General features: G+C 37.0%; 1 protein-coding gene across 3 annotated transcripts in view; it reads left to right on the top strand.

Annotated features, from left to right (window-relative positions):
- LOC124369911 overlaps positions 1-25,708 on the top strand; it is a 97,009-nt gene extending 71,301 nt beyond the window's left edge. For 2 of the 3 annotated variants that reach the window (XM_046828086.1, XM_046828087.1), the window contains one exon: positions 23,282-25,708. In XM_046828086.1, the coding sequence (XP_046684042.1) occupies positions 23,282-25,238 (1,957 nt within the window). In that variant the 3' untranslated portion in view covers positions 25,239-25,708. Of the gene's footprint in view, positions 1-779; positions 953-23,281 lie in introns of those variants that run through there. The other variant, XM_046828085.1, reaches the window with a different exon arrangement.
- The last annotated feature ends 1,259 nt before the right edge of the window (positions 25,709-26,967 follow it).

Here is a 26,967-nt window from a genome sequence, read left to right on the forward strand (position 1 = left end):
CTCTATACTACATTTTATTAGTTTATGGTATATCCTCAGTGTAGCCATTAGATAAAAATAATTAGATCACACACAATAACTGAAAATGTTTTGATTGTAAAATGATTGAGGCCAGAAAATCAAAAGGACAGGTAAACACAAATGGCTTAGTTTAAGCCGCTTAGCTTAATAGTATGAAAGTGAAAGGAAAAAGTGAGACTATTGACGTAACTCATAAAGCCAGGGCGCCAACCGTGGCAATGAAGGTGCACAAATTATGAGCTTTCAACCTTATCCAGCATGGCCCTTCTTCTGGTGTAACCTCCTTCCATGCCATATCGTTGTCTTGTTGGTGATTATGAGGAGAATTTCTACTCCCAGCTTTTCGTCTCCTCCAACACAACCCAACGCAACGCCTGGTTCCGAGATTTTCTCACTGGGTTACACCAACAAATTCAAGAACTCTACATCGCACAAATGCACCCCTCGAAATTGGAGGAATTCTTCCTATACCAAGCATCGATTACCGTTGAAACTTCAAGAGTTTTACCAGTTAATTTACTACTTACCGCAATGTAGAGAAGTAAATTACCGTGAGCAAAATATACAATTTTAGTCGAACAGAATTGAGTATAATTTTTCTAGAGTTTTCGAACTTCCAGAAGACGGAGGTGGACAGTAGTGACTGGTGTGATAAGCAGCAGGTGTCATTCAGTGGTAGGGACAGGTGACCTTGACAGATAAGAGAGCGGCTATCACAAATCTACAGTCGAGGTGTCCACGCGCTGTATTACGTATGTGACGGTCGGCAGTACATGCAGTGTGAGTGTGTTTCTACTACCCTGATACCTACCTTGCTCAGTACATGCAGTGTGAGTGTTTCTACTACCCTGATACCTACCTTGCTCAGTACATGCAGTGTGAGTGTTTCTACTACCCTGATACCTACATTGCTCGCGTCCGATTTCTTCAGGTATGTACCTTTTGCAGTGTGCACGATCGAATTCGTCTTATTGAATGAGAAGTTCGGAGTTTAATCCATGTCTAAAATCTATGTTGGATTCTTCTCGGGAGTCAAAGATTCACAAATGTCCGGTAATAAATGCATTAATAATTTTCAAAATTGTTTACAAAAACCCGCATAATTGACTAGACAACGTAAAACTTTGTATCGTTCTTATTTTTCGAAGCATTTATATTCCACAAATAGCTTAAACGGTATCCATTTCATTACGGATGACTTGAATCTTAAAAATATTGTTCGGTAACAATACGGTGAAAAACGTTAAACACGGTAATAAAAGGGCCAAAATGGGAGCTAGTGTTATTAAAATAAATCAGATTTGACATCTTGTCAAATTTTTATATATTCTAATTTTACGTTTCAGTAATATTGGGCTTTAATAAACACATAGATTCAAACCTACTTTTAAAACGTAAAACAAAAATAATAAGGTGTTGGAGTACTGAGTTGTAACTATGCATTACAGTTTTTACATTATATGTTTTTCTAAACAGTATCTTATTTTCATTCTCTCTGTAATACACTGTGTTAATGTTGTGTAGCTCTTTTGTGTTAGTAAAAATATTACTATACAATTTCTGCATGATCAAAAATCTACAATTTCACTACGCCATTTTCACGTCTAATGTTAAACTCGATAATTTAAGGTAGGTTACACGTTATTCAACTTAGAGTTACCTCTTGAAGGAAACTGGATTTTTCCGGACATTTGCCATCGTTCAATGAAACATGAAATCAGTAACACTACGTTTTTCGAGATCTGCAATCTGATCTCTTCTTCAGGTAAAGAACTAACCTAATACATAATTACAAACTAGGTTAAAATAATTTGTAAATATGTATTAGGTTAGTTTTTTACCTGAAGAAGGATCAGATTGCAGATCTCGAAACGTAGTGTTACTGATTACTTGTTTCACTGAAACGATGGCAAATGTCCGGAAAAATCCTGTTTCCTTCACAATCCATCGTCAAAAATAACCTTCAAAGAAAGTTAACTCTTACTAAACACTTAACCTTAATTAATAGGCTAAAGTTTTTTTATGAAATTTTGAGTGATCACAACATTTTGTTTCCCTATTACATTATTATGATTTTATATAAATTACGCGAGAATTGTACGTTTTTTTATAAAATTGTACAGATGATATATCTGGTATTCGGTAAAATTGGGTCCGGATGTACTGTATGTTGTTTAGGTCATTAAACTTGGAAAAAAATGGTGGAGTTTAGGCTGCAGGGTTCTTAGTTTGAGAGATAGACTTATGTTTGGTGAACAAAAGGTAAGTTTGTAGGAAACTGATTTTAATACTGACAAGATGCTATTTTACGCTTTACATTAAAATCATTGTTTTAAATTCGATTGACCATTCAACCAAAAGGTACACCACAGTTGACCATTAATCAAACAACGCACTAAAACACACACAAATATTGTAATATTTTAATTTTTTCAGGTTAAGATCTTGAATAATTTACTGGAACATTTAATGAACGATTAGACATATCTAATAGATATTTTTTTAAATGTACATAACAGATTTAAACAATAGGTACTGAGTTATTAAATTTCCTAAAATTTACAACATATGCATTTTGAAAAAGAATGTAATTATTTCGTTATTTAATCTTAAACCTTATCTTCGTTATTTTAACTACTGAAATAGTAATGAAAACCAAGATAACAATCTGTATCATTGTTATTAAGAAAGTACACTGGTGAACATATTGATTGCTACCCCATAAGAGTAACGTTAAACCTCATTAATTTACAATCATGCAATTTTACAACCTCATTTTTAGTCATAGAATATGTGAGATGTCTCATTTAAAAAATATAATTAATATACATAAAATATTTTTTTATATATTCGGCATTTTTAAATGTTATTTATAAAATTATTTTACGTTTTCGTACTTCGTTTAAACATTCAAAAAATGTTACTTCACAAATAAAAGTAAACAGTGTTTGGATACATATTAGTTATATATTTAACATGAGAAAGTTTATTAGGCTGCGATTAAAAATAGGGGCGTAAAAGTATGAGGTTTAACATTGTTCTTATGGGGGTAAGTCAAGGTCATTTAACTACAGCTAGCTCTTACCAGCGTAGAATTATATCACATTAGAATGTTAAAATAACCATAAAGAAAAAGTTGGAGGCACCTAGAGGAATTTTATCGAATTTTACATTGCTTGCTCTTCACCAACAAAACCGCAACCATTGACAGTCCTATGTCTATTATATACAATTCAACAAAATATTTACGGGTTGGTCACATTATACGTTTGCATTTGTCAGTAATGTGTCTGCATTTTATAGCAATAGCTTTTTTTACATGTAGTTTCTTCTTTTGCATCTCTTCATTCTTTTACCATCAGTACTTTTTCGTGTGTGCATGACAACGTTTGGATTAAAGCGGACATCAAAAACCTCGTATTATGGAGATTGTATTGTTATTATTATTGATAGTACCCAAAGGGGGTATCCCTAAAACCCATACTGTCATTTTGTGGAGTTTCTAAGCACATTTGAAATCTTACTCTGTCGTGGCTCAAATTAAAATGTAAAAAACCTGGAATAAAATACTAGTTCATACTTGAGTGACTCATATTTCAACTGTTTCCCATTAATATTTGTCGAATGTGGTCGCGACGCGGGTGGATCACCTTTGAAACAAACAAACACATCAACAGACAGTCGATCATCAAACAAAATCTTCCGGCGGAACTATAAACTACCCAATGATGTCTGTCATCATCGGTCATTTGTACAATCAAACATCGTCTTCAGTGGAACTATAAGCCACCAGAGGATGTCTGTCATCATCGGACAGTTGTGTAAACAGCATCTTCGGGAGGAACTATAAGCCACCAGAGGATGTCGGTCATCATCGGAAAGTTGTGTAAACAACATCTTCGGGTGGAACTATAAGCCACAAGATGATGTCGGTCATCATCGGACAGTCGTGTAAACAACATCTTCGGGTTGAACTGTAAGCCACCAGATGATGTCGGTCATCATCGGACAGTTGTGTAAACAACATCTTCGGGTGGAACTATAAGCCACCAGAGGATGTCGGTCATCAATCGGACAGTTATCTTCGGGTGGAACTATAACCCACCCGATGATTTTAGTCATCATCGTACAGTTATCTTCGGGTGGAACTATAACCCACCCGATGATGTCGGTCATCATCGTACAGTTGTGCAATTAAACAATGTCTTCGGGTGGAACTATAACCCACCCAACGATGCCTGTCATCATCGGACAGTTGTGCAATCAAACATCTTCGGGTTGAACTATAAGCCTTAGGTTTTTAATTTTGGCTGAAGCAACAATAAATTCTAGAATATTTGTTAATCCTTTACCATAAGGGAATTTCACATTGAAATTCATAATTTCGTCTCAAATTTAAAATACATTTTTAATTATATGTGATTTTCAAGGTTAGATATTTTTCAGAGTAAACTGTGCTTGTATAAGATTGATGTAGTATCTTAGATGGATTCATACTAGGAGGGAGTGTTTTGAAATCAGGTTGAAACTTTTACATGCGACGTAATCTCATTGGCCTCATGACACTACTTGTATGTCCTTAGCACGTTCACTACCACACCCTACAATAGCAGGCTCTTACGACCGTTCTGCCATTACACTTTACACCGCTTGGTAGTCAAAATATTACGTAACCCCACTTTCAAACCGGGTTCTGGTATTTGTGGGGTTTCAAGCTTAACTGTAAACTTAAGGTGGGGACATCGTGCCCGACAGAATTAAGTTAAAAATTGTAAACACATGTTAGTCACATGTCATAAAAGATACATTTTCTGAATATAGGAAAGAATAAAAATATTTTATCATTGCATGAACGATATTTGCCATTTAAAGTAACATGTACGAGAATTCTTTAATCAGATCCAAAGAAAACCGATTGAAGAGTTAAAGATACGAATATTTGTACATGATGTGTATGAAAGATTACTAAAGATAATGCCATATTTGGTCAACAAAACTGTAATTTTAAGCAACATTGCACTAAAAATTATGTATTAAAAAAATTAAACTTAATTTCATAAGTGCCATGCCTTGAACCCTTATCTTCACCCAGTTTCCCCTTGGTACTGATCACAAAATTACACAAAATTCCTTATCTAAATATTATAATTCCTTCTGGAGTGGTAGAAAATTTGCATTTTATATTTTATTTACTCCAGGAAAGTTATCCCAAAAGTTGGAGACACTCCATTAAAAATTATTCCAACCAAAATAACATTTTACCATCTGAAGGTTTGCTACTTCACAGAAGATATTGCACAATTATAAGGAAGATTTAAGGGTGAATATCCATGGCGAAAGTTATTTTAGGAGGTATTATCAATCATTATAAAGGTTATTAAAAATTAGTTAATCTCAGGGAAGAGTAGTAGACCCTGAGGAGTTCCGTCCCTTGACACTCCTCTCTTCGCCCGCCGCGCCGCTCCTCGTTACGCCCAGGGAATGAAAGTGTCGTCTTGAAAATACAGGTTTCTCCACATCAGTATGCATAGTTGAAGGATATTACGGAAGGAGAGCAATCTTCATCCAGAACAAGTCACTTTCAGGTAAAATCATCTCTTATCGGTCTGTGAAATTTTCAACGAAATTATTACTTATAAATAATAATTTTCCTTACATAATAAAAAAAAAATATATATATATATATATATACATTATTATTTAAAATAAATAAAACTCAAATTAGTTTATTTAAAAAAGTATGGTGAAAATTGCAATAAAACTTATGATAGTTATTCTTATTTATAACGTATGTATAGCGTGTACGTATGTATGAACATGGGAGGAAATGAAATTTGACGATTTTAATTAAAATAATTCAAAGCTACAAAACATTACGTTCATTATTAACTAAAAATCTCATCATAACGAGATTACTAGTCAAAACGAACATATTTAAATATATAATTTAATTAACGTAAATATAAAATAGTTTAATTTTTATTTAATACTTCACACTCCTGTAAGGCTTGAGTATAATGTGATTTTGTTATGCTACTCGTATTGGTCTTTCTAGGGCATATAAAACTCGTGTAAAATGATTGCCTGGTTTCAAAATGAAAGTAATGTAAAAATCGTTAAATTGTATATCACCCCTTATAAAAATGATTAAGAATCATAATTATAATTTTCTAATAACTTGTAAGTTTTATTTCTGGCACAATTACAACTATATCAAGGAAATGTAAAAAGATTAGCATAGAAATGTGCAATATGCACAAAAATCAACGTTCCATTTTTACTGTCCATGTTCAGTGTATTAAAAGTTTACATGAAAATCATAGAAATGCCGATTATAGAATACGATGTACATGAGCAGAATGTTGGTCAATTCAATTTTTCATATACATCTTGATAAAGGTGAATGCCCACCCATTATCCACACAAAAATAAACAAGTTATGATAAAATATGTTTAATTTTTTTTAATGCACAAGCAGATACAAATAAAAAAAGTTGTATGTATATATTTAATACTTTATACATATACATTATACATTGGGTATTAGGCCTAAGAAACAATCCCCACTGGTATATCGGACCATCTTTACTTTTACTTTACTTTATATTCTCTTCCTCGCAATTTTCCTGTAATTGTTTGTGATCGTGATGAATTTCAAAAATATTTTGGCGTCTAAAATTAATTAGTTCAACTTGATGTCATTAGTGTAGTCGCAGCTCCACAAGGGGATGAAGGATTATGTTCCCGCAAGAAATTTTAAGAAATGGTAAACAATTAGTTTGTTTTCAAATTTATGTTTTCTGCACGCTGCTGTAAAAAAATTGAAGTGCAATATAAAAATGGTTGAAATTATAGTCGATATTAGTAGTCAACAGACCTTAAAGTGGTTTAAGAAGCAATTGTGACCATTTTTCCACACGCAATCAGCGTTCTTATTCTTTTCATTCAACGTTTAAAACTATGTTTTTTACAATTAATTTGTACATAGAAACCAAACTTTTTATATAATGACCTCTCTTATACTATTAAAGAGGGATCTGAGGTGAAATATATTCTTAATTTCTTTGTTTGTATTTTGGCAACATGTCTTTCTAATGGCAATAGATTTTAAGCAAAAAGGTTTTATTATTATTTTTTTTTTTTTAGGGGAGACCGATCTCCTTTTAAGCCTTATTCTGTCCTTTCTCATGGGCCACAGGCCTCTGCGAGGATCTTATCAATCGGAATAAGGGGGAGAGTCGATACAGTACAAGGTTGATGGTACTGATAAAAAGTGCAACGGCCACAGACAGGATTTGAACCTGTGCTATCTCTAACTCAGACCCAAAGTCAAACGACTTAGACCGCTCGGCCATCGGCACTCCCATAAAATTCCAAGTTAAATATTAAATGTTAAATTATTATTTCGTTAACATCTGGCATGTGAAAAAGTTTTCCTAGATTTTTCAAGACCATCGACCCCAGAGTGGAGTGAGTGGAATGTGTCAGTATTTATAAGCCAGTTTAAGTCTGTTAGTTCACCAGAGATCGGCAGTTTCTCACATACTTGTGGTTCACCTCAACGTTGAGGTAGAATTTCTAGCTTCACAACCAATCAGTCCTCGTAATTGGTGGCTTAGGAGAGGTATCACTTGATCCTTGACACGATCATGTTTTTAGTGGCTTTTTAGTTGCGAGGCTATTAAAAACCTGTTAAAACTGTTAAAAGATTTGTTGAACTTATAAATCAGCTTTTAGCTTAAAATATTGATTTTTTCTAGTTCATTTTTTCTAGTATTGATTCTCACTACACCTCACAAGGAAACAGCTGGTTTCATATTTCCACATATTTAACAATATGGTGCCTTGCTGGATTCTGGTTGTGGTTATCCTATAAACCAATGAAGAAATCTCTGCGCCCTGAGAAAGATTCATTTCTCGAGTAATAGTCTGTAATTTGTCTCAACACTGCAGTTGTAAGACAATGATACGTTATCTCGATGTTGGGCATTTTCGCAGAATTCTGAATAATCAACACGGGGGGGGGGGGTCTGGCGGTTCTAGTCCCGTGCAATCTGTGGCCCCACACGGATAGCTGTTTGGGGGGGGGGGGCTCCAAATATAACGAGATATTAAGGTGTGTGTGTGTATATATATAGTAATATATATTCATACATATATACTTAGTACAGATTAAAGTCACTTTTGTGTTAGTCTGTTTGGGTACCGATGTTTTCTAAACTATTCAATGGATTGTTATTCGGTTTTCACTTTCGACTTCGTTATGAACAGTAAACATTTTTACAAGTTCTCATTCTCATTAGAATTTCCGAAGCTAATTTTTTGGGGGGTCAAAATAAATATTACTTACAGCGCCAAAAAAATCACAGACAGCAAACAAACGTTTTTAATGTAAGTTTGATTCCAAAACCCACACGTTTGTCTATTTTCTTGGTCTGTGCAACAACATAATCTCAACTGTCGAACCGTAAATAAATTAGAGCGGAAATGAATTTAATCGGTCGACTATTTTGGACAGCAATAACTTTTCGGTTGTTCGAAAGTTGTATATTTTATTTATCACGACAAAAACGCAAACTATCATTATGGCACTAGAAAAATCTTAGACAGAAATTAAATTAAAAAAGCCGAAATCGGACGCTTAATCGAAGTTGTTTTTTAATGTATATTTTCTTGGTGCACAAGTCAAGCATAAGCAAGATAACTATCGCACTTGAAATACCGTAGGCAGAAAATTAACTTTAACACACGGAAGTAGCCAATTTCTGGCCAAATTAGGTTTTCGAGACTTATATTTGTATATTTATTCATACAAACAAATCCTAAAATTAAACCAGTCAAAATGGTATTTACGTTTTAAATCTCTCAACCATGGATACTGAAATGATATTGTAACGTATTGTACCTGATACGTCTACCTATGTTTACAAAGACTGTAAGGCTCCATCATATTACAACATACATGCTTTTTCACTAAGAAAGCTATGTGTAGCCTTCGATTTTGAAATTTTCATGTGAATACCCCCGGATACACTATAAATATGGATTTTCCTTTACAAATTTATCTACAACGGTATTGATACCGTTTCATTCCTGAAAGCTTACGACACAGGCAATACTTTCTTTCTCGGTTTTTCTGGGAATTGAAAAGAAGACTCTCTTGGTGATGGAGCGCGATTGCTACCATACCACTCACACTCTGTCTACGGTTAGAAATTTGGCGGATTTAAAATCCGACGAGCAAATCAAACAATATATTATCGTGTAGTTTCAGTAGAAAATTTAGCGATTAGGGAGACCTTGCTCCAGAGAATACTTGAAATGAACAATACAATTCTACCTTTACTATTAAACACAAATTTTATGAAGCGCTTATCCCCAGTTGCTTCTGCGATAACCACATTGAGAAACAAGATTGGCGTTGCAAAACATGAATCATGAGTTCTCTAGTGGAAATTTGTGCAGCCAGAAAACAATGTCTTAAAATTCACGTGGATCAGTATACTGTTTATTAGGGCAATGTCGATATTTTTAGGGTAAAAAGTGACTGGATCTATAGTTTTTGATCATTGAGGAGGATGATTTTTGGAGTGAGTGGGGGCTCATTTAGGGTTTAAAGTTTTTACAAGCTTAAACTTGAAAGAGAACCTTCCTCTAGCCACCCTAGCTGGCTTTACTAGCAAGGAATCTTGACTGAAGTTACTCCAGTTCCGGTAGTGTCTCCTCATACTAGCTGTACCATGGGATATCCCAGGACGTGGCCCTAATCCGACACCCTTACCCTCCTGAATATACTGTCACTCCGGAAGACCTTGTACAGGAGACCTTGAAGGTTTCAGCGCAATATAAGTCCAGCTTCTTGTTCTATTGGTTCTATTGAGGAAAAGAGTTGACTTCGTCGTACCTGAAATTTCTCAATGAAAATTTATTATTTGGATATCTCAGTGTAGTTTTTGGGATTTTAGATTTTTAATATAGTCTCAGTTAAGAATACTAGGTGTTCTGTGATTTACCAGAGATTAATGTGTATACTTTAAGGTTGTTTGCAGGTGAACCTTATTTCTTCCTGGGAAGTCCAGGCTGCAGGTTAATAAGTCTTTCCAACAATACATTAAGTTCTCCCTGTTTTTGGAAATAGTCTAACTAAAGACATCACATGTCATAATTAACTTAAAGAAAATAGTGATCAAATTGGGAGTGTCGATGGCCGAGTGCTCTAAGACGTTGGAATTTGGCTCTGAGTTAGAGATAACGCAGGTTCAAATCCTGTCTGTGACCGTTGTACTTTTTATCAGTACCATCGACCTTGTACTGTATCGACTCTCCCTCTGTTTTCTGTTTGATAAGATCCTCGCACAGGCCAGTAGCCCATGAGGACCGGCAGAATAAGGTTCAAAAAGGGATTGGCCTCTCCTTAAATTTTTTTTAATTTTGTCAATTTGGCCTCCTCAGTCCTTATTTTTAAACACGGCTCGGGTTGTATCGATAACGAGAAAATTTAAGTATTCGAAATGATTTTCAGGTTCATGGCGTATTGATAACAAGTTGGCCTTTGCACATTAAAAAGAAACTATGGTCAGAGTTCGTCCGGGGAAGTCAGTATAAGACCTGATGGCACATTGCGGATGATGAGTGTGTGTCTAGGAGAAGGTTTCTCCTTCGGACCTCAGCAGTACAGTAGTTTAAGAGAAACTGATCATGATAACACCAAGAGGATGTTCGTTGCTTGAAGGCATGAGCTCATACAAATTGTGAGCCTTTTTATTTATATCGTGATTGATAAACTCCAAAACATAGAATTCCCGGTACTGGACATTTAACTTTCGCCCTTTTTCATACTGGTATGTTTACTGGGACACGATTTTTCGACGGTGCAACTCACTCTTAAGAGGTTAAAGTAATTAAAAAATGTAGTAATGGTTTACCTTTTTAAGGAACGTAGATGAACAAAGAGCTAAAATCTTTCACACCGTGAAATAAACTAGGAAAACGATGATTACAAGTGTTAAAAGAAATAAGTTTATCTAAAAGCAGCCAAGAAGAATTTGGATGATATCTATGAAATTCAGAAAGAGTCGAGTTCTTTATGCCTTATGCCCATTCAGAAAACTTTTTAAGATATACGTAACAGAGTTGAAACCCTTTTTTATTTTCATTATTGAGATCCGTTGAAAGTAACGTATAAAAATAAAGTTTTATATGTATAACGTAGCATAATCTCTCAGTTTTATACTTAAAATGAATAAAATATTATGTATAGTGAATAATAAAACATTGTATTTCTAGACATTTGTTTCTTACCACTCGCGAAAATCGAATGCAGTATAATCGAATGTAACAATATAAATTTTAATTATGCGAATTAATAATAATAAAGAAACAGAAATAGAAAGTTTTTTTCTAATAAAGCTTATGAGAAAGCTATTCTTTTATCATAAACAGGCGGCTGTTATTTCTGTTTATTATAAAACTGTCGAAGTAAATAACGCATGCTGCAACTGATGGTGCTTGGGTATAACGGAATTTGCAAATGAAACCTTTTTTTGTCCTTCTTTTACACACTTTAATCATACTTTGATGCTGAAAAGTACTGAAAATCGTTAAATGTTTTTTTGAGAATCCGGTGTTGCAAATAATTCAATTTTACAAAAAGCGAGATTGGCATCTCAGCTATGCAAATTGTGTAATTCCGTTCACTCTTTATGAAACAGAAAAGATCAGTAACGAAATTATTGTTTGAGAAGCTATGATTTATTTTTCTTCAATCAATTTACAAGGACGTTTCTGATGTGTAGGCACTCCTATGTAATATTGAGCTCCACTTCCCAAATGTACTCGATATCCTTCCTTCACTGTGGCGATCTTCAGTGGTGCAACTTATCGAGAACTAGTTATGGCAGAGGTGCACTGCGAGGTCTGATTCTCGTTCATCACCTAGCGTATGATTTACCATGATATCATTGTGGTACCAAATCCAGGCATCAGCCTTAACAGGTGTGACCGGGTAATAGGGGCTTAAAACTGAGCCAAGGTCCCCAGAGCCGGCCCCTGCACTGGTTGGTACTCGACGAGGCCGTCATGCCTAGCTTTGGCTGCCGTGTCATACGACCCACACTTGCCAACTCGAATAACAACAGCGTAATACTTCGAGTTATGTACACTCGGTAGTATTAATTCGATCACGAATTGATCTAGTAACACAGATCGACTTCTTGTAAAGGTCTATCTTACAGATCCATGTGACGTCTCTGTATCCTCATGAACATGCAGATGACCCAAGGACGAGTTGCAAATTCCTATTGTACTTCTATTTGCAGAGCTAATGAGGTCCATTGACAAGGCTGGAGTTACAGGTGTTATGAAACCAAAACATCTCACCTTCGCGTTTGTTGAACTCTGGCGAATATCCTTTTTAGATGTATAACGGTCAAATCCGATTTTAGGTTTGCAATCGATTTTTGATATTTTTTAATTTCTGAGTCATAAGTATGTTAAGAACGGTTGTGGTATGTCTACCAAGTCAGAATAGCAAATAATGGGCATCCTTAATGAATTTTCTCTGGGCAACATTTCTCTGAAGCGAGGACTAATAGAAAAGGTTTTCCAACGGTTCAAAAGGCCATGGGAAAAGAGCTGAAGATACGTTAAAAATGTCTTGAAGTACAAGACTTTTTTATATACATTTTTGGTTTCAGAAAATGGCAATTTTTATGATGTTTACATAGAGAAATAGTTTAGGAAACTTCATGATTTTTATAAAAATATTGCCGAAGAAAGTAACTTGTTATGTATAAAAACCATATCAGTTCAGTTTAAAAGATTCATTTTAAAACTACAAATGTCATGACCTTAATTTTAGCCATTTTTCTGTGGACCTGATTTCAATATGCTCCTAAATAATATTTGAATAATATTTAAGTATTCTCATTGAATGATCAAATATCGTACCTTCGCAAAAGGTATTGCATTAGGTTGTTCCTGTGGAGTAGAAAAAGATTAATCCAAGTGGAAACCAAATGCAGAAACTTGAGGAAGCCCTACTTCACCTCTGGAGTCGAAACCCCGAGTGTGTGAGACTAAAGAAAGCAGATAATTAAACTGGTGATGAAAATACCTTCCTATTTGTCACATTGAAATAAAATGTATTTCTTTTAAAAATTATAAACTTTTAAAATTTTGAAAAACCAAGTAGAAGTACAGTTTAGTAAAGTACCAAAAAGCTTCTTAAAAAAAACTCTAATTACAGTGATGAAAATACCTTCATATTTGTCACATTTAAATAAAATGTATTTCTTTTAAAAATTATAAACTTTTAAAGTTTTGAAAAACCAAGTAGAAGTACAGTTTAGTAAAGTACCAAAAAGCTTCTTTAAAAAAAAAACTCTAATTACAATAAATATAACCAAAATGTTGCTTGTATATGTTAATAAATTAAATTATTGTCGCCATAAATATTTTATTGATCTCTCAAGAACTTTGTATTTACATATGGACACAACATTATACGGTTTTTAACACACATGGTGGGAGGTGGGTATCCTCGAGTATCTACGGCTCTACGCCTTCTAGGACAGCAACCGTCTCGCCTCTGACTAGGACTACTACATTTCACATGACCTTGCCTTGAAACTGTGATGGTCTGATTTGCAAGTGATTTAAAGCTAATGCGTATTTTACTGGATATTGGAATCCATGCAGATCGACATGTAAAGTACTGTACTTTTATGGTCAGAACGATACGAAACGTGATCTTCCTTTCTCAAATCATCATAATTCTCAAGTATCAAGTTCCTTAATAGCTTTAGAGATAATTGTCAATGAATTCAATCAATTCAAATAATCCTAAAGGTAAATATAATTTAGAAAATATATCATGTTCATATGTTATAAAACTGGAACTTCCGTTTCAAGAACTAGTTTTGCTCTCTTTTCCACTCCTTTTTCCCTTTTTTTCTTACGAAGAAGTTAAAAATTTGTAAAACCATAAAAAAACATGGTGGTTCGCAAGGCCATTCATTCAAAGTTATCAATAGAAGAGTTTTAGTCAAAATATAAAAACTTCGGCATGTCCATGGCCATTTGTTTTTGTTGTACGATTTGTTAATTTTCTGCCATGCACAATACTGATATTGTATTATAATGAAGTTTGGTTTGTCGCAAGTACGCCCATACAAAAGACAAAGAATAAAATGTATCTTTTTCATACGTCACAGATAACAATTTAATTAATCTGTGTATTGCAATGTGCATCGTATCTACTGAAATGTCATTGAACTTTCTAGAAATTTCCATACTAGTTTTAAATTGTATGTATTAACTTTTGTGTACAAACATGTTTACCAAATCCAGTTTTTTCGATCAACTTATTGCTTTTCAACCAAATAAAATCAACGGGAGAAACGATTTTTTCATCAAACGTGAACAAATTTTGAAAAGACTTTCTCTGTCAGAATCTTAGTAACTGCCAAGGAGTCCATTAAATGAAATTATTTACTACCAAAAATTTAAACAATTATATTTTAAAAATATTACGTGATAAACATCTCCCATGGGTATAGCCTGTGAGGGGGACAATATTTATTTAATAAAAAATGGAAATAAAAGTTAACGCAGAAGTAGTTCGAGATATTTTATTTCGGGGGGGGGGGGCCTTGCCCCTAAATTTATAGATAGATTAGACAAATTACGGTGACTGATTCTAGGTTTCGCAATACTACGCAATATGAGCCAATATAGCGTTATACGTTATATAACGGTCACGGCTATTACAGACATAATTTTTAAAATTTAGATACCGGTAATAATCTACAGCACCAAATAATCAAATTCAGTTTACGTAGTTTATATACATAGGTTATGGTACATGTTTCTATTTCTGCGTTTAGAAGCCTTCGATTTTCTTATCTGTACATTATCAATTAGGTGTAAATCTTGTAGTGAATAAAACTCTATAAGTTATTTTACATACATAACATTTAAGAACTCAGCATAGTATGGCTGGTTTTCTTTCAAACTGATAACTATTAAAGTGCAGGACTTTCACAGGTGACCGTGAAGTATCATATAGAAGTGTTATGATGCCTGGAAAGAAAGCTCTCACCTTATACCCGATCAAAAATCTGTGGATCTGATCGAAAATGGTTCACATTACTCTAAAAATTTGACATTAATGTCTTGAAAGATATTTATCTACATGAAGTTAATTTCATAATATTCATTTTTGACGATTCTTTTCTGATAAATATATCACCTCATTAAACTACAGAGTTACGAATTTAATTCCAAAAAGGTTTGAATTATAGGTTTGAACAGAACTCCCTTTGAACAGAGAGTTGTGTTGTCAACACAATAAAACGGTTCAGAAGCGGGATCACTTAATTTAGTTTACAGCATTTAGTAAATCAGAATCATAGAAGGTCTAAAGGACAGAACCCTGATGGATAACCCTTGTGATTGTGTACTGTTTGCCGGTATGGTCGTCCTTATTGAAAAACAGTACAACTTTGGCTGTTTTTACAAGATGTGAGGAAGTTTTTGTTTAAGATGAATTCATCAATTCTGTGAATAGAAACAGGATTTAAAGGTGGGCTCCGCAATGAAATTTAGGTTTCGCGATTTTCTTTCGAGTTTTAAGAGGAATTCGAGTCGTCTCTTTTTGCCTCAGATACCTCCCTCTCCAAACAAGGAGTCGTAGAAAAGTTTGTCTTATTCAAATAAAATATTGGTTTTGATTTCATTTGAAACAAATAGTTTATCCTAAATCAAAATAAGTTTTTATTGAAATGTTTTGGTATGGAATTGGAAAAATGTATTATTAGAGATAAGATCAAAGTCTCTACTGTTATTAAAATTATTAGCAGTTAATGTATATACACTTTTAAATTCTTATTTTGAGTTGTGAGAAATCTGTTATTCTTTCGGGATGTACCAAGCACATTTAAATGTCCCAGACCAACCTTGCAAACATTTACAAATCATTAACCACACGGTGCATTTGTAGGAATTTCCAATATACAATTCAACAGTTGAGCATTTCATTTAAATAAATAGAAGTCTTTTTTATGTAACCACGGCTTAAAGAATATAAAAACAGAGTCCAATAGGATTAAACAAGATTTAACTTGCTGTGTTATATTTTTATTCAACACTTGTGATTAACCACAATCTAAACTCCTATTATTTTAATGGGGAAATCCATTCATGTATTAATTAACACTTGTGGTATAGTAACCGTTTAAAGACAAATTTGAAAAGTTAATTTGTTGGAGATGGACAGATTGTTCACATTACGAATTTTAAGTCGCCGCAATTTAAAATTAAATTACACCAGGTTTTAAAAATTACAGGAAAATTGAAAAGATTGATCAAACTCCGCTTAAACTCCTAAAAAGTGCGCATAGCTATGTTTTACCTCCACAATATTCTTTGTGGGGGATCAAAAATCAAGTTGTTCCCGATTTGGGGGCGAGAAAAGGATAAAATAACTTAAAATAAAAATAAACTCAAGTAGTATAATGGTATAAGCCGTAGATTTTGATTCTACTTCCATTAAAAAAGATAAATAAAGGTAAATAACATTTCCTATTCTTGTATGCAGGCTCCTAAATGGTGGTACCAGGTGGAGAAAAGTTCTTTGTGTTATTGTGTTTGATCTGTTACAATATTCGTTGCAAAAGTGATGCGCCGAAGTTTCGAGAAATGTCAGCATCACTGGACACGGCAGTCGGGAGTCCCAAGGGCTGCTGAGACCGTGAGAACTGTAACACTATCGGCGCCGAGACATGGACAGTCTTGGGTGACCGCCCACGGAGCAACTCCCACTCCCGCTACGTCGCAAAAACCTGTTCACTTGCAAAAACAACGTCATTTTTACTACGGAACCACCACCACCTCCCTCAGGACCTAGTTTACAAACAGTAGCCTATATTTAAGGGATAAAGATCATCAGAAACAATCTCAGGGTGTCCAGCAGCCTTGAAAATCGGGAAGAGGGTGAATTATGCTTGAATTTTACCTGCCTTGAAAAGGGCGGGAATTATGCTTGAATTTTGTAGAAAATCGGGAGTTTTGATTTTTTTTATACCGCTGCCGTTTCTAATGCAAGACGCCCACTGTGACCGTCCCGGCCTTTTTGTCAAAATACACGCAATCAAATGGACACCAGCCCACTGCGGGCGGCCCGGCCCGACCTTTTTGTGAAGTCGAAATACACGCAATCAAATGGACACCCGCCCAACTGCGGGCGGCCCGGCCCGACCTTTTTGTGAAGTCGAAATACAAGCAATCAAATGGACACCCCGCCCAACTGCGGGCGGCCCCGGCCCGGCCATTTTGAGAAGTCGGAATACACGCAATCAAATGGACACCCGCACACTGCGGGCGGCCCGGCCCGGCCTTTTTGTGAAGTCGAAATTACACGCAATCAAATGGACACCCGCCCACTGCGGCCGGCCCGGCACAGCCCGGAAAGACTCGGCCCACACGGCACCCGAAGAGCCAACCGAGGCTGGATAGGCCGGGCACGGCCGCAGTGGGCGGTGCTAGGCTGGAAGTGAACCCGGCTCGGCGTTTTTGTGAAGTCGAAATACACGCAATGAAATGGACACCCGCCACACTGCGAGCGGCCCGGCCCGACCTTTTTGTGAACTCGAAATACACGCAATCAAATGGACACCCGCCCAACTGCGGGCGGCCCGGCACGGCCTTTTTGTGAAGTCGGAATACACGCAATCAAATGGACACCCGCACAGTGCGGGCGGCCCGGCCCGGCCTTTTTGTGAAGTCGAAATACACGCAATCAAATGGACACCCGCCCATTGCGGCCGGCCCGGCACAGCCCGGAAAGACTCGGCCCACACGGCACCCGAAGAGCCAACCGAGGCTGGATAGGCCGGGCCAGTCGCAGTTGGTGGGTGTCCATTTGATTGCGTGTATTTCGACATCACAAAAAGGCCGGGCCGGCCCGCAGTGGGCGGTTGCTAGGCTGGAGTGAACCCGGCCCGGCCTTTTTGTGAAGTCGAAATACACGCAATCAAATGGACACCCACCAACTGCGACCGGCCCGGCACAGCCCGGAAAGACTCGGCCCACACGGCACCCGAAGAGCCAACCGAGGCTGGATAGGCCGGGCCGGCCGCAGTGGGCGGTGCTAGGCTGGAGTGAACCCGGCCGGCCTTTTTGTGAAGTCGAAATACACGCAATCAAATGGACACCCACCAACTGCGACCGGCCCGGCACAGCCCGGAAAGACTCGGCCCACACGGCACCCGAAGAGCCAACCGAGGCTGGATAGGCCGGGCCGGCCGCAGTGGGCGGTTGCTAGGCTGGAGTGAACCCGGCTCGGCGTTTTTGTGAAGTCGAAATACATGCAATCAAATGGACACCCACCAACTGCGACCGGCCCGGTCCAGCCCAGGCCGGACCGGTCGCAGTGGGCGGGTTTTCATTTGATCGTATGCATTTTGACAGAGTATAAAAGTCCGGGCTGGGCTGGACCGGCCGGTCGCAGTGGACGCCGTGCTCAACACAAATGAAGATATTGAAGCAACAGTTTCATTATGTTCACATCGATGTGAAATTGACAGGATACAAAGGAAATTTGGAAGTAACTCGCTCTCGTTGCAGTCGCCAAAAAATGGCGTTGTAGTAGGTTTGACGAGAGATGGCATTTATATATGCTTGATGTTAAAGTAATTTGAAGAGTGGCTAAATAACCTACGCGACTATATATTGTATTTATAATATTCGCATGTTTGAAGAGGTTACCAATTCTTTGAAAACGTAGTGATGAATATTAAATGTTTTCAATTTAAGGTAATCGAAAAACGTGATCATGTGATCAATTATGGTGTACAATTGGATGCCTATAGGATTTATTTTAAATTTTATTTGAGATATATAATTAATACAACACTTTTTTAGTAATCTAGGTGTTTATTTACCCTTGCTATACTATTAATGGTTGTTTTCATTTAACTTATTGTCAATAGCCTTATTTGTTTAAATTAATTTTGTGCAATGAGGTAAAGGTGCAATACATCGTTAGTAATTCAATTGTTAAAAAAGTTTTTATAATTTCACACATGTTTTCTAAAGAGAGTAACACTTTTTCTGACAAATTTATTTTTTAACACAAAATAAATTGTTAAAAAAGGGTTCAACATTTTAATAACCCATGTTTTTGGACTTTTTGAGTTTAATCCTTTTTTACAAAATGAATATTATATATTTTTATTTATTTTAACAGTTATTTTCTTTTTTATGAAACTTAATTCACCTAAAACTAACCTAACCCTCAACTGGTTTAGAATAGTATTGGGTTTTGATGTTGAAAGTGGAAGTAAAACTTCTTTAACTTAAAAGTAAAACTGTTTCTTTACTATCCTGTGTTTTTGAGGGTTTGTTTTCAGATTTCAAATAAAAAAATCGAAATCATTTACCTATTTGGATATTAAAATGTATTTGTAACAAACTGTTACAATATAAACATTAAATTAGGCTTTGGTACTTTATCATAATTTTGTATAGGCCTACAACGTTTTTTTACTATTTTTTGTAATAGTAACATTACACTGAAATTCATTTTAAACTAAATTAAATGCCACATTAAGCATAGTATTGTTTAAATAATTAAATTAACATATTTTATAGGTACGATTACAGTTCAAAGTTTTTTGAACACAAGGAAGTTCAATTATAAGTTATAGGTTCTGAAAAAAACCTCATTTAATGTAAATTTTTCAACAACGAATTATAAAATGTTGTTAATAATGTATAAGGACATTAGTAATTTAAACAGAGGCCTTAAATATTTGAGAAATTCTTTATTGTTACATGGAAAGTAAACACTATTTCGTGACTTGATTTTGGCTTGTAAAATTGTTAGTTACCGATAAAGAGCCAAAAGTAAACCGCGACTATAGCCTTGAATTTTATAATTTTGAGCCTTGAAAACCTTGAAATGTGCTTGAATTTTAGATTTGGTCATTACTGGACACCCTGAATCTTCACTCGCTATGTCCATGTTATCATCAAACCTTTAACGTTATTCCGAATTTCACTATCTACTATGGATTGGTCATCTGACGTAGTCATACTATCCATTATCGCTCTACAGAAGCGTCAATTTTGTTTGTAACTTGACATTTTTGACGAATTTTTCTGTCACAACGAAACATCAAACTTTCCCAGTTTAAAAACTATTCGCGACCGCACGGCGAATAAGTACACTCATTATTAAAAATTTCATGTTCTATTAAAAAGGAAATAATCTCCTGTCGGTCAAAACGTAAACTCTTAACATGCCCGAGAAAACAATCCGACACACACAATTTACTACGATTCGTCGAACTAATGGATGGCTGGCTGATCCATGATTGTCACGCACTCACTCGATCCAACCTACAGTACACGATATCTTGTGAAGCACTGACTTCTGCTCAGGAGCGCTCAGATAACAGATACGCTATCAGTCCCGGCCGCAGATAATATTTACAGATATCCAGACACATCACAAAATCAGGACATTAAAACATTAAAAACTTAATTATTTATGAATATAAACCCTAAAACCATGTTATTTATCATTTGCACCCCCTAAAACCATATATATTTTTGTTCAGGAGGATGAGCAGAATACGTTGATAACGTCAAATTCGTGATTTTCCAGGTCGGCCTTTAACTTATAATTGCCAAATTTAAATCTGATTTCCATTCACGCATGGCAAATGAGTTGATTCCACTCTTTTAGTGTGTGGGGGTTGCAATGGTTTGCAAGTTGAGTAGTGAGAAGTTATGATCGAACGTGACTACTTCTTGTTGGCTAATGTTTGAGAATCCCTGTCCAATCATAGGCCCAATTGATAATCAACGGTAATCGTCAAGTAATCGTAAGCAGCAAATACGATATAGTTACTTTTTTATTAGTGATGAAATAAGTCCTCTTCTACTTATTTATAAATCAAGTTATAGCTACGCTATAACTTGATTTATTATACTGATGCTGCGCAGCCTCTTGGAAGGATTTCCAAAAGTACAGATTTAAATGTCATTTTTAGTTTAGTTGTATTTTTAGTTAAGTGCATTGCTGAATGAAATACAGATTAGCAATATTTTATTCAAACATGGTATCGGTTGTTACGGTAGCACCACCACGGAAGTTCCAAATAGGGTTCATCTCTACCTGGTTTACACCTGCCAGTTTATGTTTTACCGATGCTCGTCAAAACGATTTTGTCTTAATCCGTCAGATTTAGACAAATTCACGTGAAGTATATTTCCCTATTTATTGGAAAATAATTTCAAACGTTTGGATAATCAGTAACATTTGTATCACCCAGCAGGGATTACTTCTGGCTGGTTTATACCTTCCAGTTGAACCTCCCACCGGGCACAGCAAAAACTGATGTGCCACTTAAATCTGGGCAACCAGGAGCGGCACATCACTAACCATAAATGTTAGAGTAAAGAGGGCTGGTCGATTAGTATAATCTACTGCTGAGGATGACTTTGTAGTGGGTGGGACCCTCTTAAGTGTTTTTTTTTTTTTTTTTTTTTTTTTTTTTATTTAACAAACCTAAACGTGGAGGACTATTTTCTCTACCTGTTTTGACTGGAAGAAGCTGGGACAGAGCTAGCCTCCCCTTCTTCCAAGGCGAAATGAAATTTATAGCGTGAAACATGAAACCTCAACAGGAGGTGGCCTTCTCTTCTTGTTGAATGTAACATGAAATCTCAACATGAAGTGGCCTTCTCTTCTTGTTGAATGTAACATGAAATCTCAACAGGAAGTGGCCTTCTCTTCTTGGTGAACGTAACATGAAATCTCAACAGGAGATGGCCTTCTCTTCTTGTTGAATATAACATGAAATCTCAACAGGAAGTGGCCTTCTCTTCTAGGTAAATGTAACATGAAATCTCAACAGGAGATGGCCTTCTCTTCTTGTTGAATGTAACATGAAATCTCAACAGGAAGTGGCCTTCTCTTCTAAGTAAATGTAACATGAAATCTCAACAAGAGGTGGCCCCCTCTTCTAGGTGAATGTAACATGAAATCTCAACAGGAAGTGGCCTTCTCTTCTAGGTGAATGTAACACGAAATATCAACATGAGGTGGCCTTCTCTTCTTGTTGAATGTAACATGAAATCTCAACAGGAAGTGGCCTTCTCTTCTTGTTGAATGTAACATGAAATCTCAACAGGAAGTGGCCTTCTCTTCTTGGTGAACGTAACATGAAATCTCAACAGGAAGTGGCCTTCTCTTCTAGGTAAATGTAACATGAAATCTCAACAAGAGGTGGCCCCCTCTTCTAGGTGAATGTAACATGAAATATCAACATGAGGTGGCCTTCTCTTCTTGGTGAACGTAACATGAAATCTCAACAGGAGATGGCCTTCTCTTCTTGTTGAATGTAACATGAAATCTCAACAGGAAGTGGCCCCCTCTTCTAGGTGAATGTAACATGAAATCTCAACAGGAAGTGGCCTTCTCTTCTAGGTAAATGTAACATGAAATCTCAACAGGAGATGGCTCCCTCTTCTAGGTGAATGTAACATAAAATATCAACATGAGGTGGCCTTCTCTTCTTGGTGAACGTAACATGAAATCTCAACAGGAGATGGCCTTCTCTTCTTGTTGAATGTAACATTAAATCTCAACAGGAAGTGGCCTTCTCTTCTAGGTAAATGTAACATGAAATCTCAACAAGAGGTGGCCCCCTCTTCTAGGTGAATGTAACATGAAATCTCAACAGGAAGTGGCCTTCTCTTCTAGGTAAATGTAACATGAAATCTCAACAGGAGATGGCCCCCTCTTCTAGGTGAATGTAACATGAAATCTCAACAGGAGGTGGCCTTCTCTTCTTGGTGACTTTACCTAAACATCCTGTCATTCTGGAAGCAACTCCAACGGACTTTTAGTTGCAATGAGAGGTTTCCTCAGCTTCTTGCCCTAAGAAAAAACAACACGCAAGAAGTGGCAGAATGGTTTACTCACTCTTGGTGTAAATAAGAATTTTCTAATTCTACCAAAGCAATTTCAACCACATCTTTCCGTTTAAGCTTACAACGGTGTTCAAACACATTATGTTTGAGTTGACATAGTCAAGCTTACCAAGTTTAATATCTGCTATATCGATTTTTGTCGCTTTTCTTTGTTGTTACGCCCCATGAACGTATTAGAACGTATTAGACCATTGACAACATTATAGTGTGCAGCAGAAAGTAAAGGTTGTGTTATCAACTCGATAACTCTATGTTCCAGGTTCCACCCTGCGAGTCACAATGAGAGGATGACTGAGTGTGCCTGCGAAGCCGTGCTGCTGGGCCGAGAACCTGTCCAAGGAACGGCCAACGCCGACAGTCTAGCGGCGCTGATACGACTGCTGACTCGAAGAGGGAGCGGCACTCGCAAGTTCCGATTCCGGTGCTTCCGTGACGGCATCGAGTTGCGGCCTGCTCGCCGCCTCGAGGACGAAGGCTTCGAATCCGACGATGATGCGATCTCCCAGACGTCCTCAGACAGCATTTCCTCGTCCTGCTGTCTCGTCGAGGACCATGCGCTCAAGAGCTCCGCAGTGGCGACCGACAGCGCTAACAGCAGCGGCGCCTCGGACAATGATGACGCGGACAACTCTCTGACGGTCACACAGCAACATCTGCAGGTCCCGGTACTCGCCCAGCCTCAGAAGAAGAAACCCTCAGTAGACGAATGCCTCTCCAAAGAGTTCTACGCGTTCAACGAGGTCGCCTTCTGTCATTCTGACCCCAGTTTCCCAAAAGTAATGGTTTTGGTTATAAAGAAGAAGGCTAAAACGAAGAAAGACGAGATCGACTCGTCGCCAGGACTGGAGGCCATGGTGTTCCAGTGCAAGAGTGTGGAGAACCTTAGAGAAGTGTTTGAGAGCTACAAGGAGTTCAGCCGTCGTTTAAAAATGGACCTTCAGTTCAGATACCCTCATCGGAGAAAAGAGTCCACCGTAGATCCCCCGTCTAATACTATATATAAAAACGTTTATTGTGAAAAGCCCGTCTCAAATTCTAGCAACACGAGTAATTCTTTCTTCAAGTCTTGGATACCACGCAAGACTAGCAAGTCTCAACCGATCGGCAAAGAGATGGACTTCCAAGCTGCTGAGAGTAACAAATACAACCTTGTACAACGCACCGACGACGATGGAGTCACTCATATCGAGGTGTCGAAGGCGATCGACAGAGATTTTGCTAATTCTCTGACGGCGGACGAGTACTCAGGCTCTTCTAGTATCATCAGCATCAGCACTCCTGACGTGGGAAACCTGTTCGTATCCTCAGCAGTAGTCCAAGCACAGAACCCTTATCCTTCAATCAACGAAAATTTCTCCGAGTCTAGTGAAATAGACGGTGTAATATGTGCGGATATCGACTCTAGTCCTTTAGGAGATTCGAAGACGTATAACATCAACGGTGGTTTCGTCTCATCTGATAACGAAGTAAAACACGCGGAGAGTGCGGAGTCTCCACCACAAAGACCTCAAAGAGGGAAGTACTTGAAGAAAAATGTGGCAAAGAAGGACACCCAAGAATTTCACGTGAAATCAAAACCAGTCGTGGGGAAAGAAAGGCCCGTTCCTAAGACGTCCGTCCCAGATTCTACGAAACAACCGGTGACTCAAGAACGAGTGGTGAGGGGGCAGTTCATCAGGGTTAACGTCGAACCAGCGCCACCGAGTGCACGGCCGGGGCCCAGACTCTTCTCGGGCGAAAGTAAGCCGCCCGGGCAGATGCTCTCGTACCCGGTGTGGAATCTGCCGACCCAGCGACCCCGCCGGTCTCGAGAAGACGAGACGGAGTACCGTAGCCGCCGCGGGAAAAGTTACCAGAGGCGCAGTAGAAGCAGTGGCAGCGGCAGGCGCAGCGCGAGCCCCCAGCCGGCGGCCTGCGCCTACCGATACATCGAGCCCCCTCAGCCCAAGCCTCTGTCCAACCGGTTCTTCGGCAAGCTGAAGGAGATCGCCAGCATCAATAACGCGTACGTTGGTTCTCTCTCACGTCGGAGGAACAGCAGTGCCGACCTCTCCACAGCGCAGTTCTACCAGTACCTAGAACCCGCCTTGAAGACGTCCATGTCGAAGAGCACGACTAATTTAAAATCAGTCATAAAGAAAAAGAGCCTCAACGAAAATATCGAGCCGAAAAAAGTAACTTTTAGTGCATACGCTACTGTGCAAGTCGTCGACTGAGTGGAAACTTCCTTCCGATGAGACTGAACTAAGCGATGATACGATGGGAGGTATATTTAGTCATAGGTGTTAAAAATATTATAGTGTTTTCTTCGTCAATTCTGTCTCTGTTGTAATAATAAATGTTTTCCATACAGTGTTAGCCTGTTGTACATAATGTCGTCTTAGTCAGCTTAGTTGCTTGGACCTCACACGTTCGACTAGAGTGCAATACTTGTGTCCATGTAAGGGTTACCTTAATCGAGTGCATTAACAATAATTGTCAAATGGTCCAACGGGTACGAGCAACGGATAATACCGTGGCTCCTGTCCCAACGGCTCAAATTTGTATGTATTAATAGTTTAGTAAGTATTATTTCTGTCTATTATAGATTACTGTGTCAGCAATTTTAATAAACCCGACATTGTTTTGTGAGAAAAGTGTCTAAATCTAAAAACTACACAAAATAAATACATACTGATTTATGGGATGTTTGTTTTGTCATTAACCATACTCACTCACCCACATTTTCAGGATGTCAATTTGTTGTTGTAAAACTCCTGGAGATCTTAGTATGTTTAAATTACTTGAGTCCTCTTATTTATATTTTGGAAACACAGTAAATACAAGTGATTCCTTAGACCTGTATTAACCGCTAATGTTTTAATTGGCAGGCCAAAACAAGAAAAGTAGCTCTATAGTACTATAACGTCTAATCTAAAACGTGTTCTATGTAATTGTGTAGATCATAAATTCCAAGTTACAAGGTTCCAGTTACTCCAAATTAATTTCTTATGACTGCAGAGTCTCTAAACTCTCTAAGTGTAAAAAATCGCACATTTCTTCTGCATTAAAATGGTGTCTGCCTTTAATCTCAATCTGAAATAAAAATTAAATAACAGCCAAAATATGTCCTAAAAGGATATAGTTTTTACCATCCCATCCTTATTTGTTTAGATTGAATAAAAGTAGGTGATAAAATTTCTTTCCAAGGGGACGAAAACAGGAAGAAATGAGATATTTTAGTTGTAATTGAAAGTTGTTAAAAATGGATTTTGCTTTATTGGATGAGTTATTCTTTATGGTACATTTAGGACAATAATGATGGTGCTTTAAAACCACGATTTTGGTCGTACAACATAAAAGAATATTGATTAACTTGCATAAAAAATAAATCAGATATTAAAATAAAATTATTTATAATTAAAAAAGATTGTAAGCATAAGAAGTCAAATTTTGGGACATTATATCCAGGCCAAAAGAAACTTTGAAGATAAGGATCATTTTACAATATTTATATGATAAACATACGATAGCAAAAAGAACGATAGTCGCAGTTTTATCATTTTTCAGAACAGAGAATCTTGTCTTTTACGTTCAACTCAGTGCCATCCATACATATTAAAAAAATTTTAAATGAATAATTTTTTGAATGGAATGTAATTTATTGTTGAATTTTGTGAAGGACATTCCTATATTCATTAAATAATATACAGAGCTAAAAAAACAAGGAAATTACAATAAAAGCACAACAAAAAATGTAATGTCTTATACTCAGCCGCTTGAATATTACGTGAACCTTGTTTCTTTTTAATAAGAACAAATTTTCCACAGTACTTGTTCTTGTAAAATTCCACTGCAGATCCCCCTTGATTTGGGTCTACAAAACTGTCTCAAATGATAAAGATCATCTTGTTTTAGGCTTCGGCACAGGAACAAGATTTGAACAAGTAATTTTCCTTATAGATC

Source organism: Homalodisca vitripennis, chromosome X, assembly GCF_021130785.1.
Source record: "Homalodisca vitripennis isolate AUS2020 chromosome X, UT_GWSS_2.1, whole genome shotgun sequence".
NCBI classification, from domain to species: domain Eukaryota; kingdom Metazoa; phylum Arthropoda; class Insecta; order Hemiptera; family Cicadellidae; genus Homalodisca; species Homalodisca vitripennis.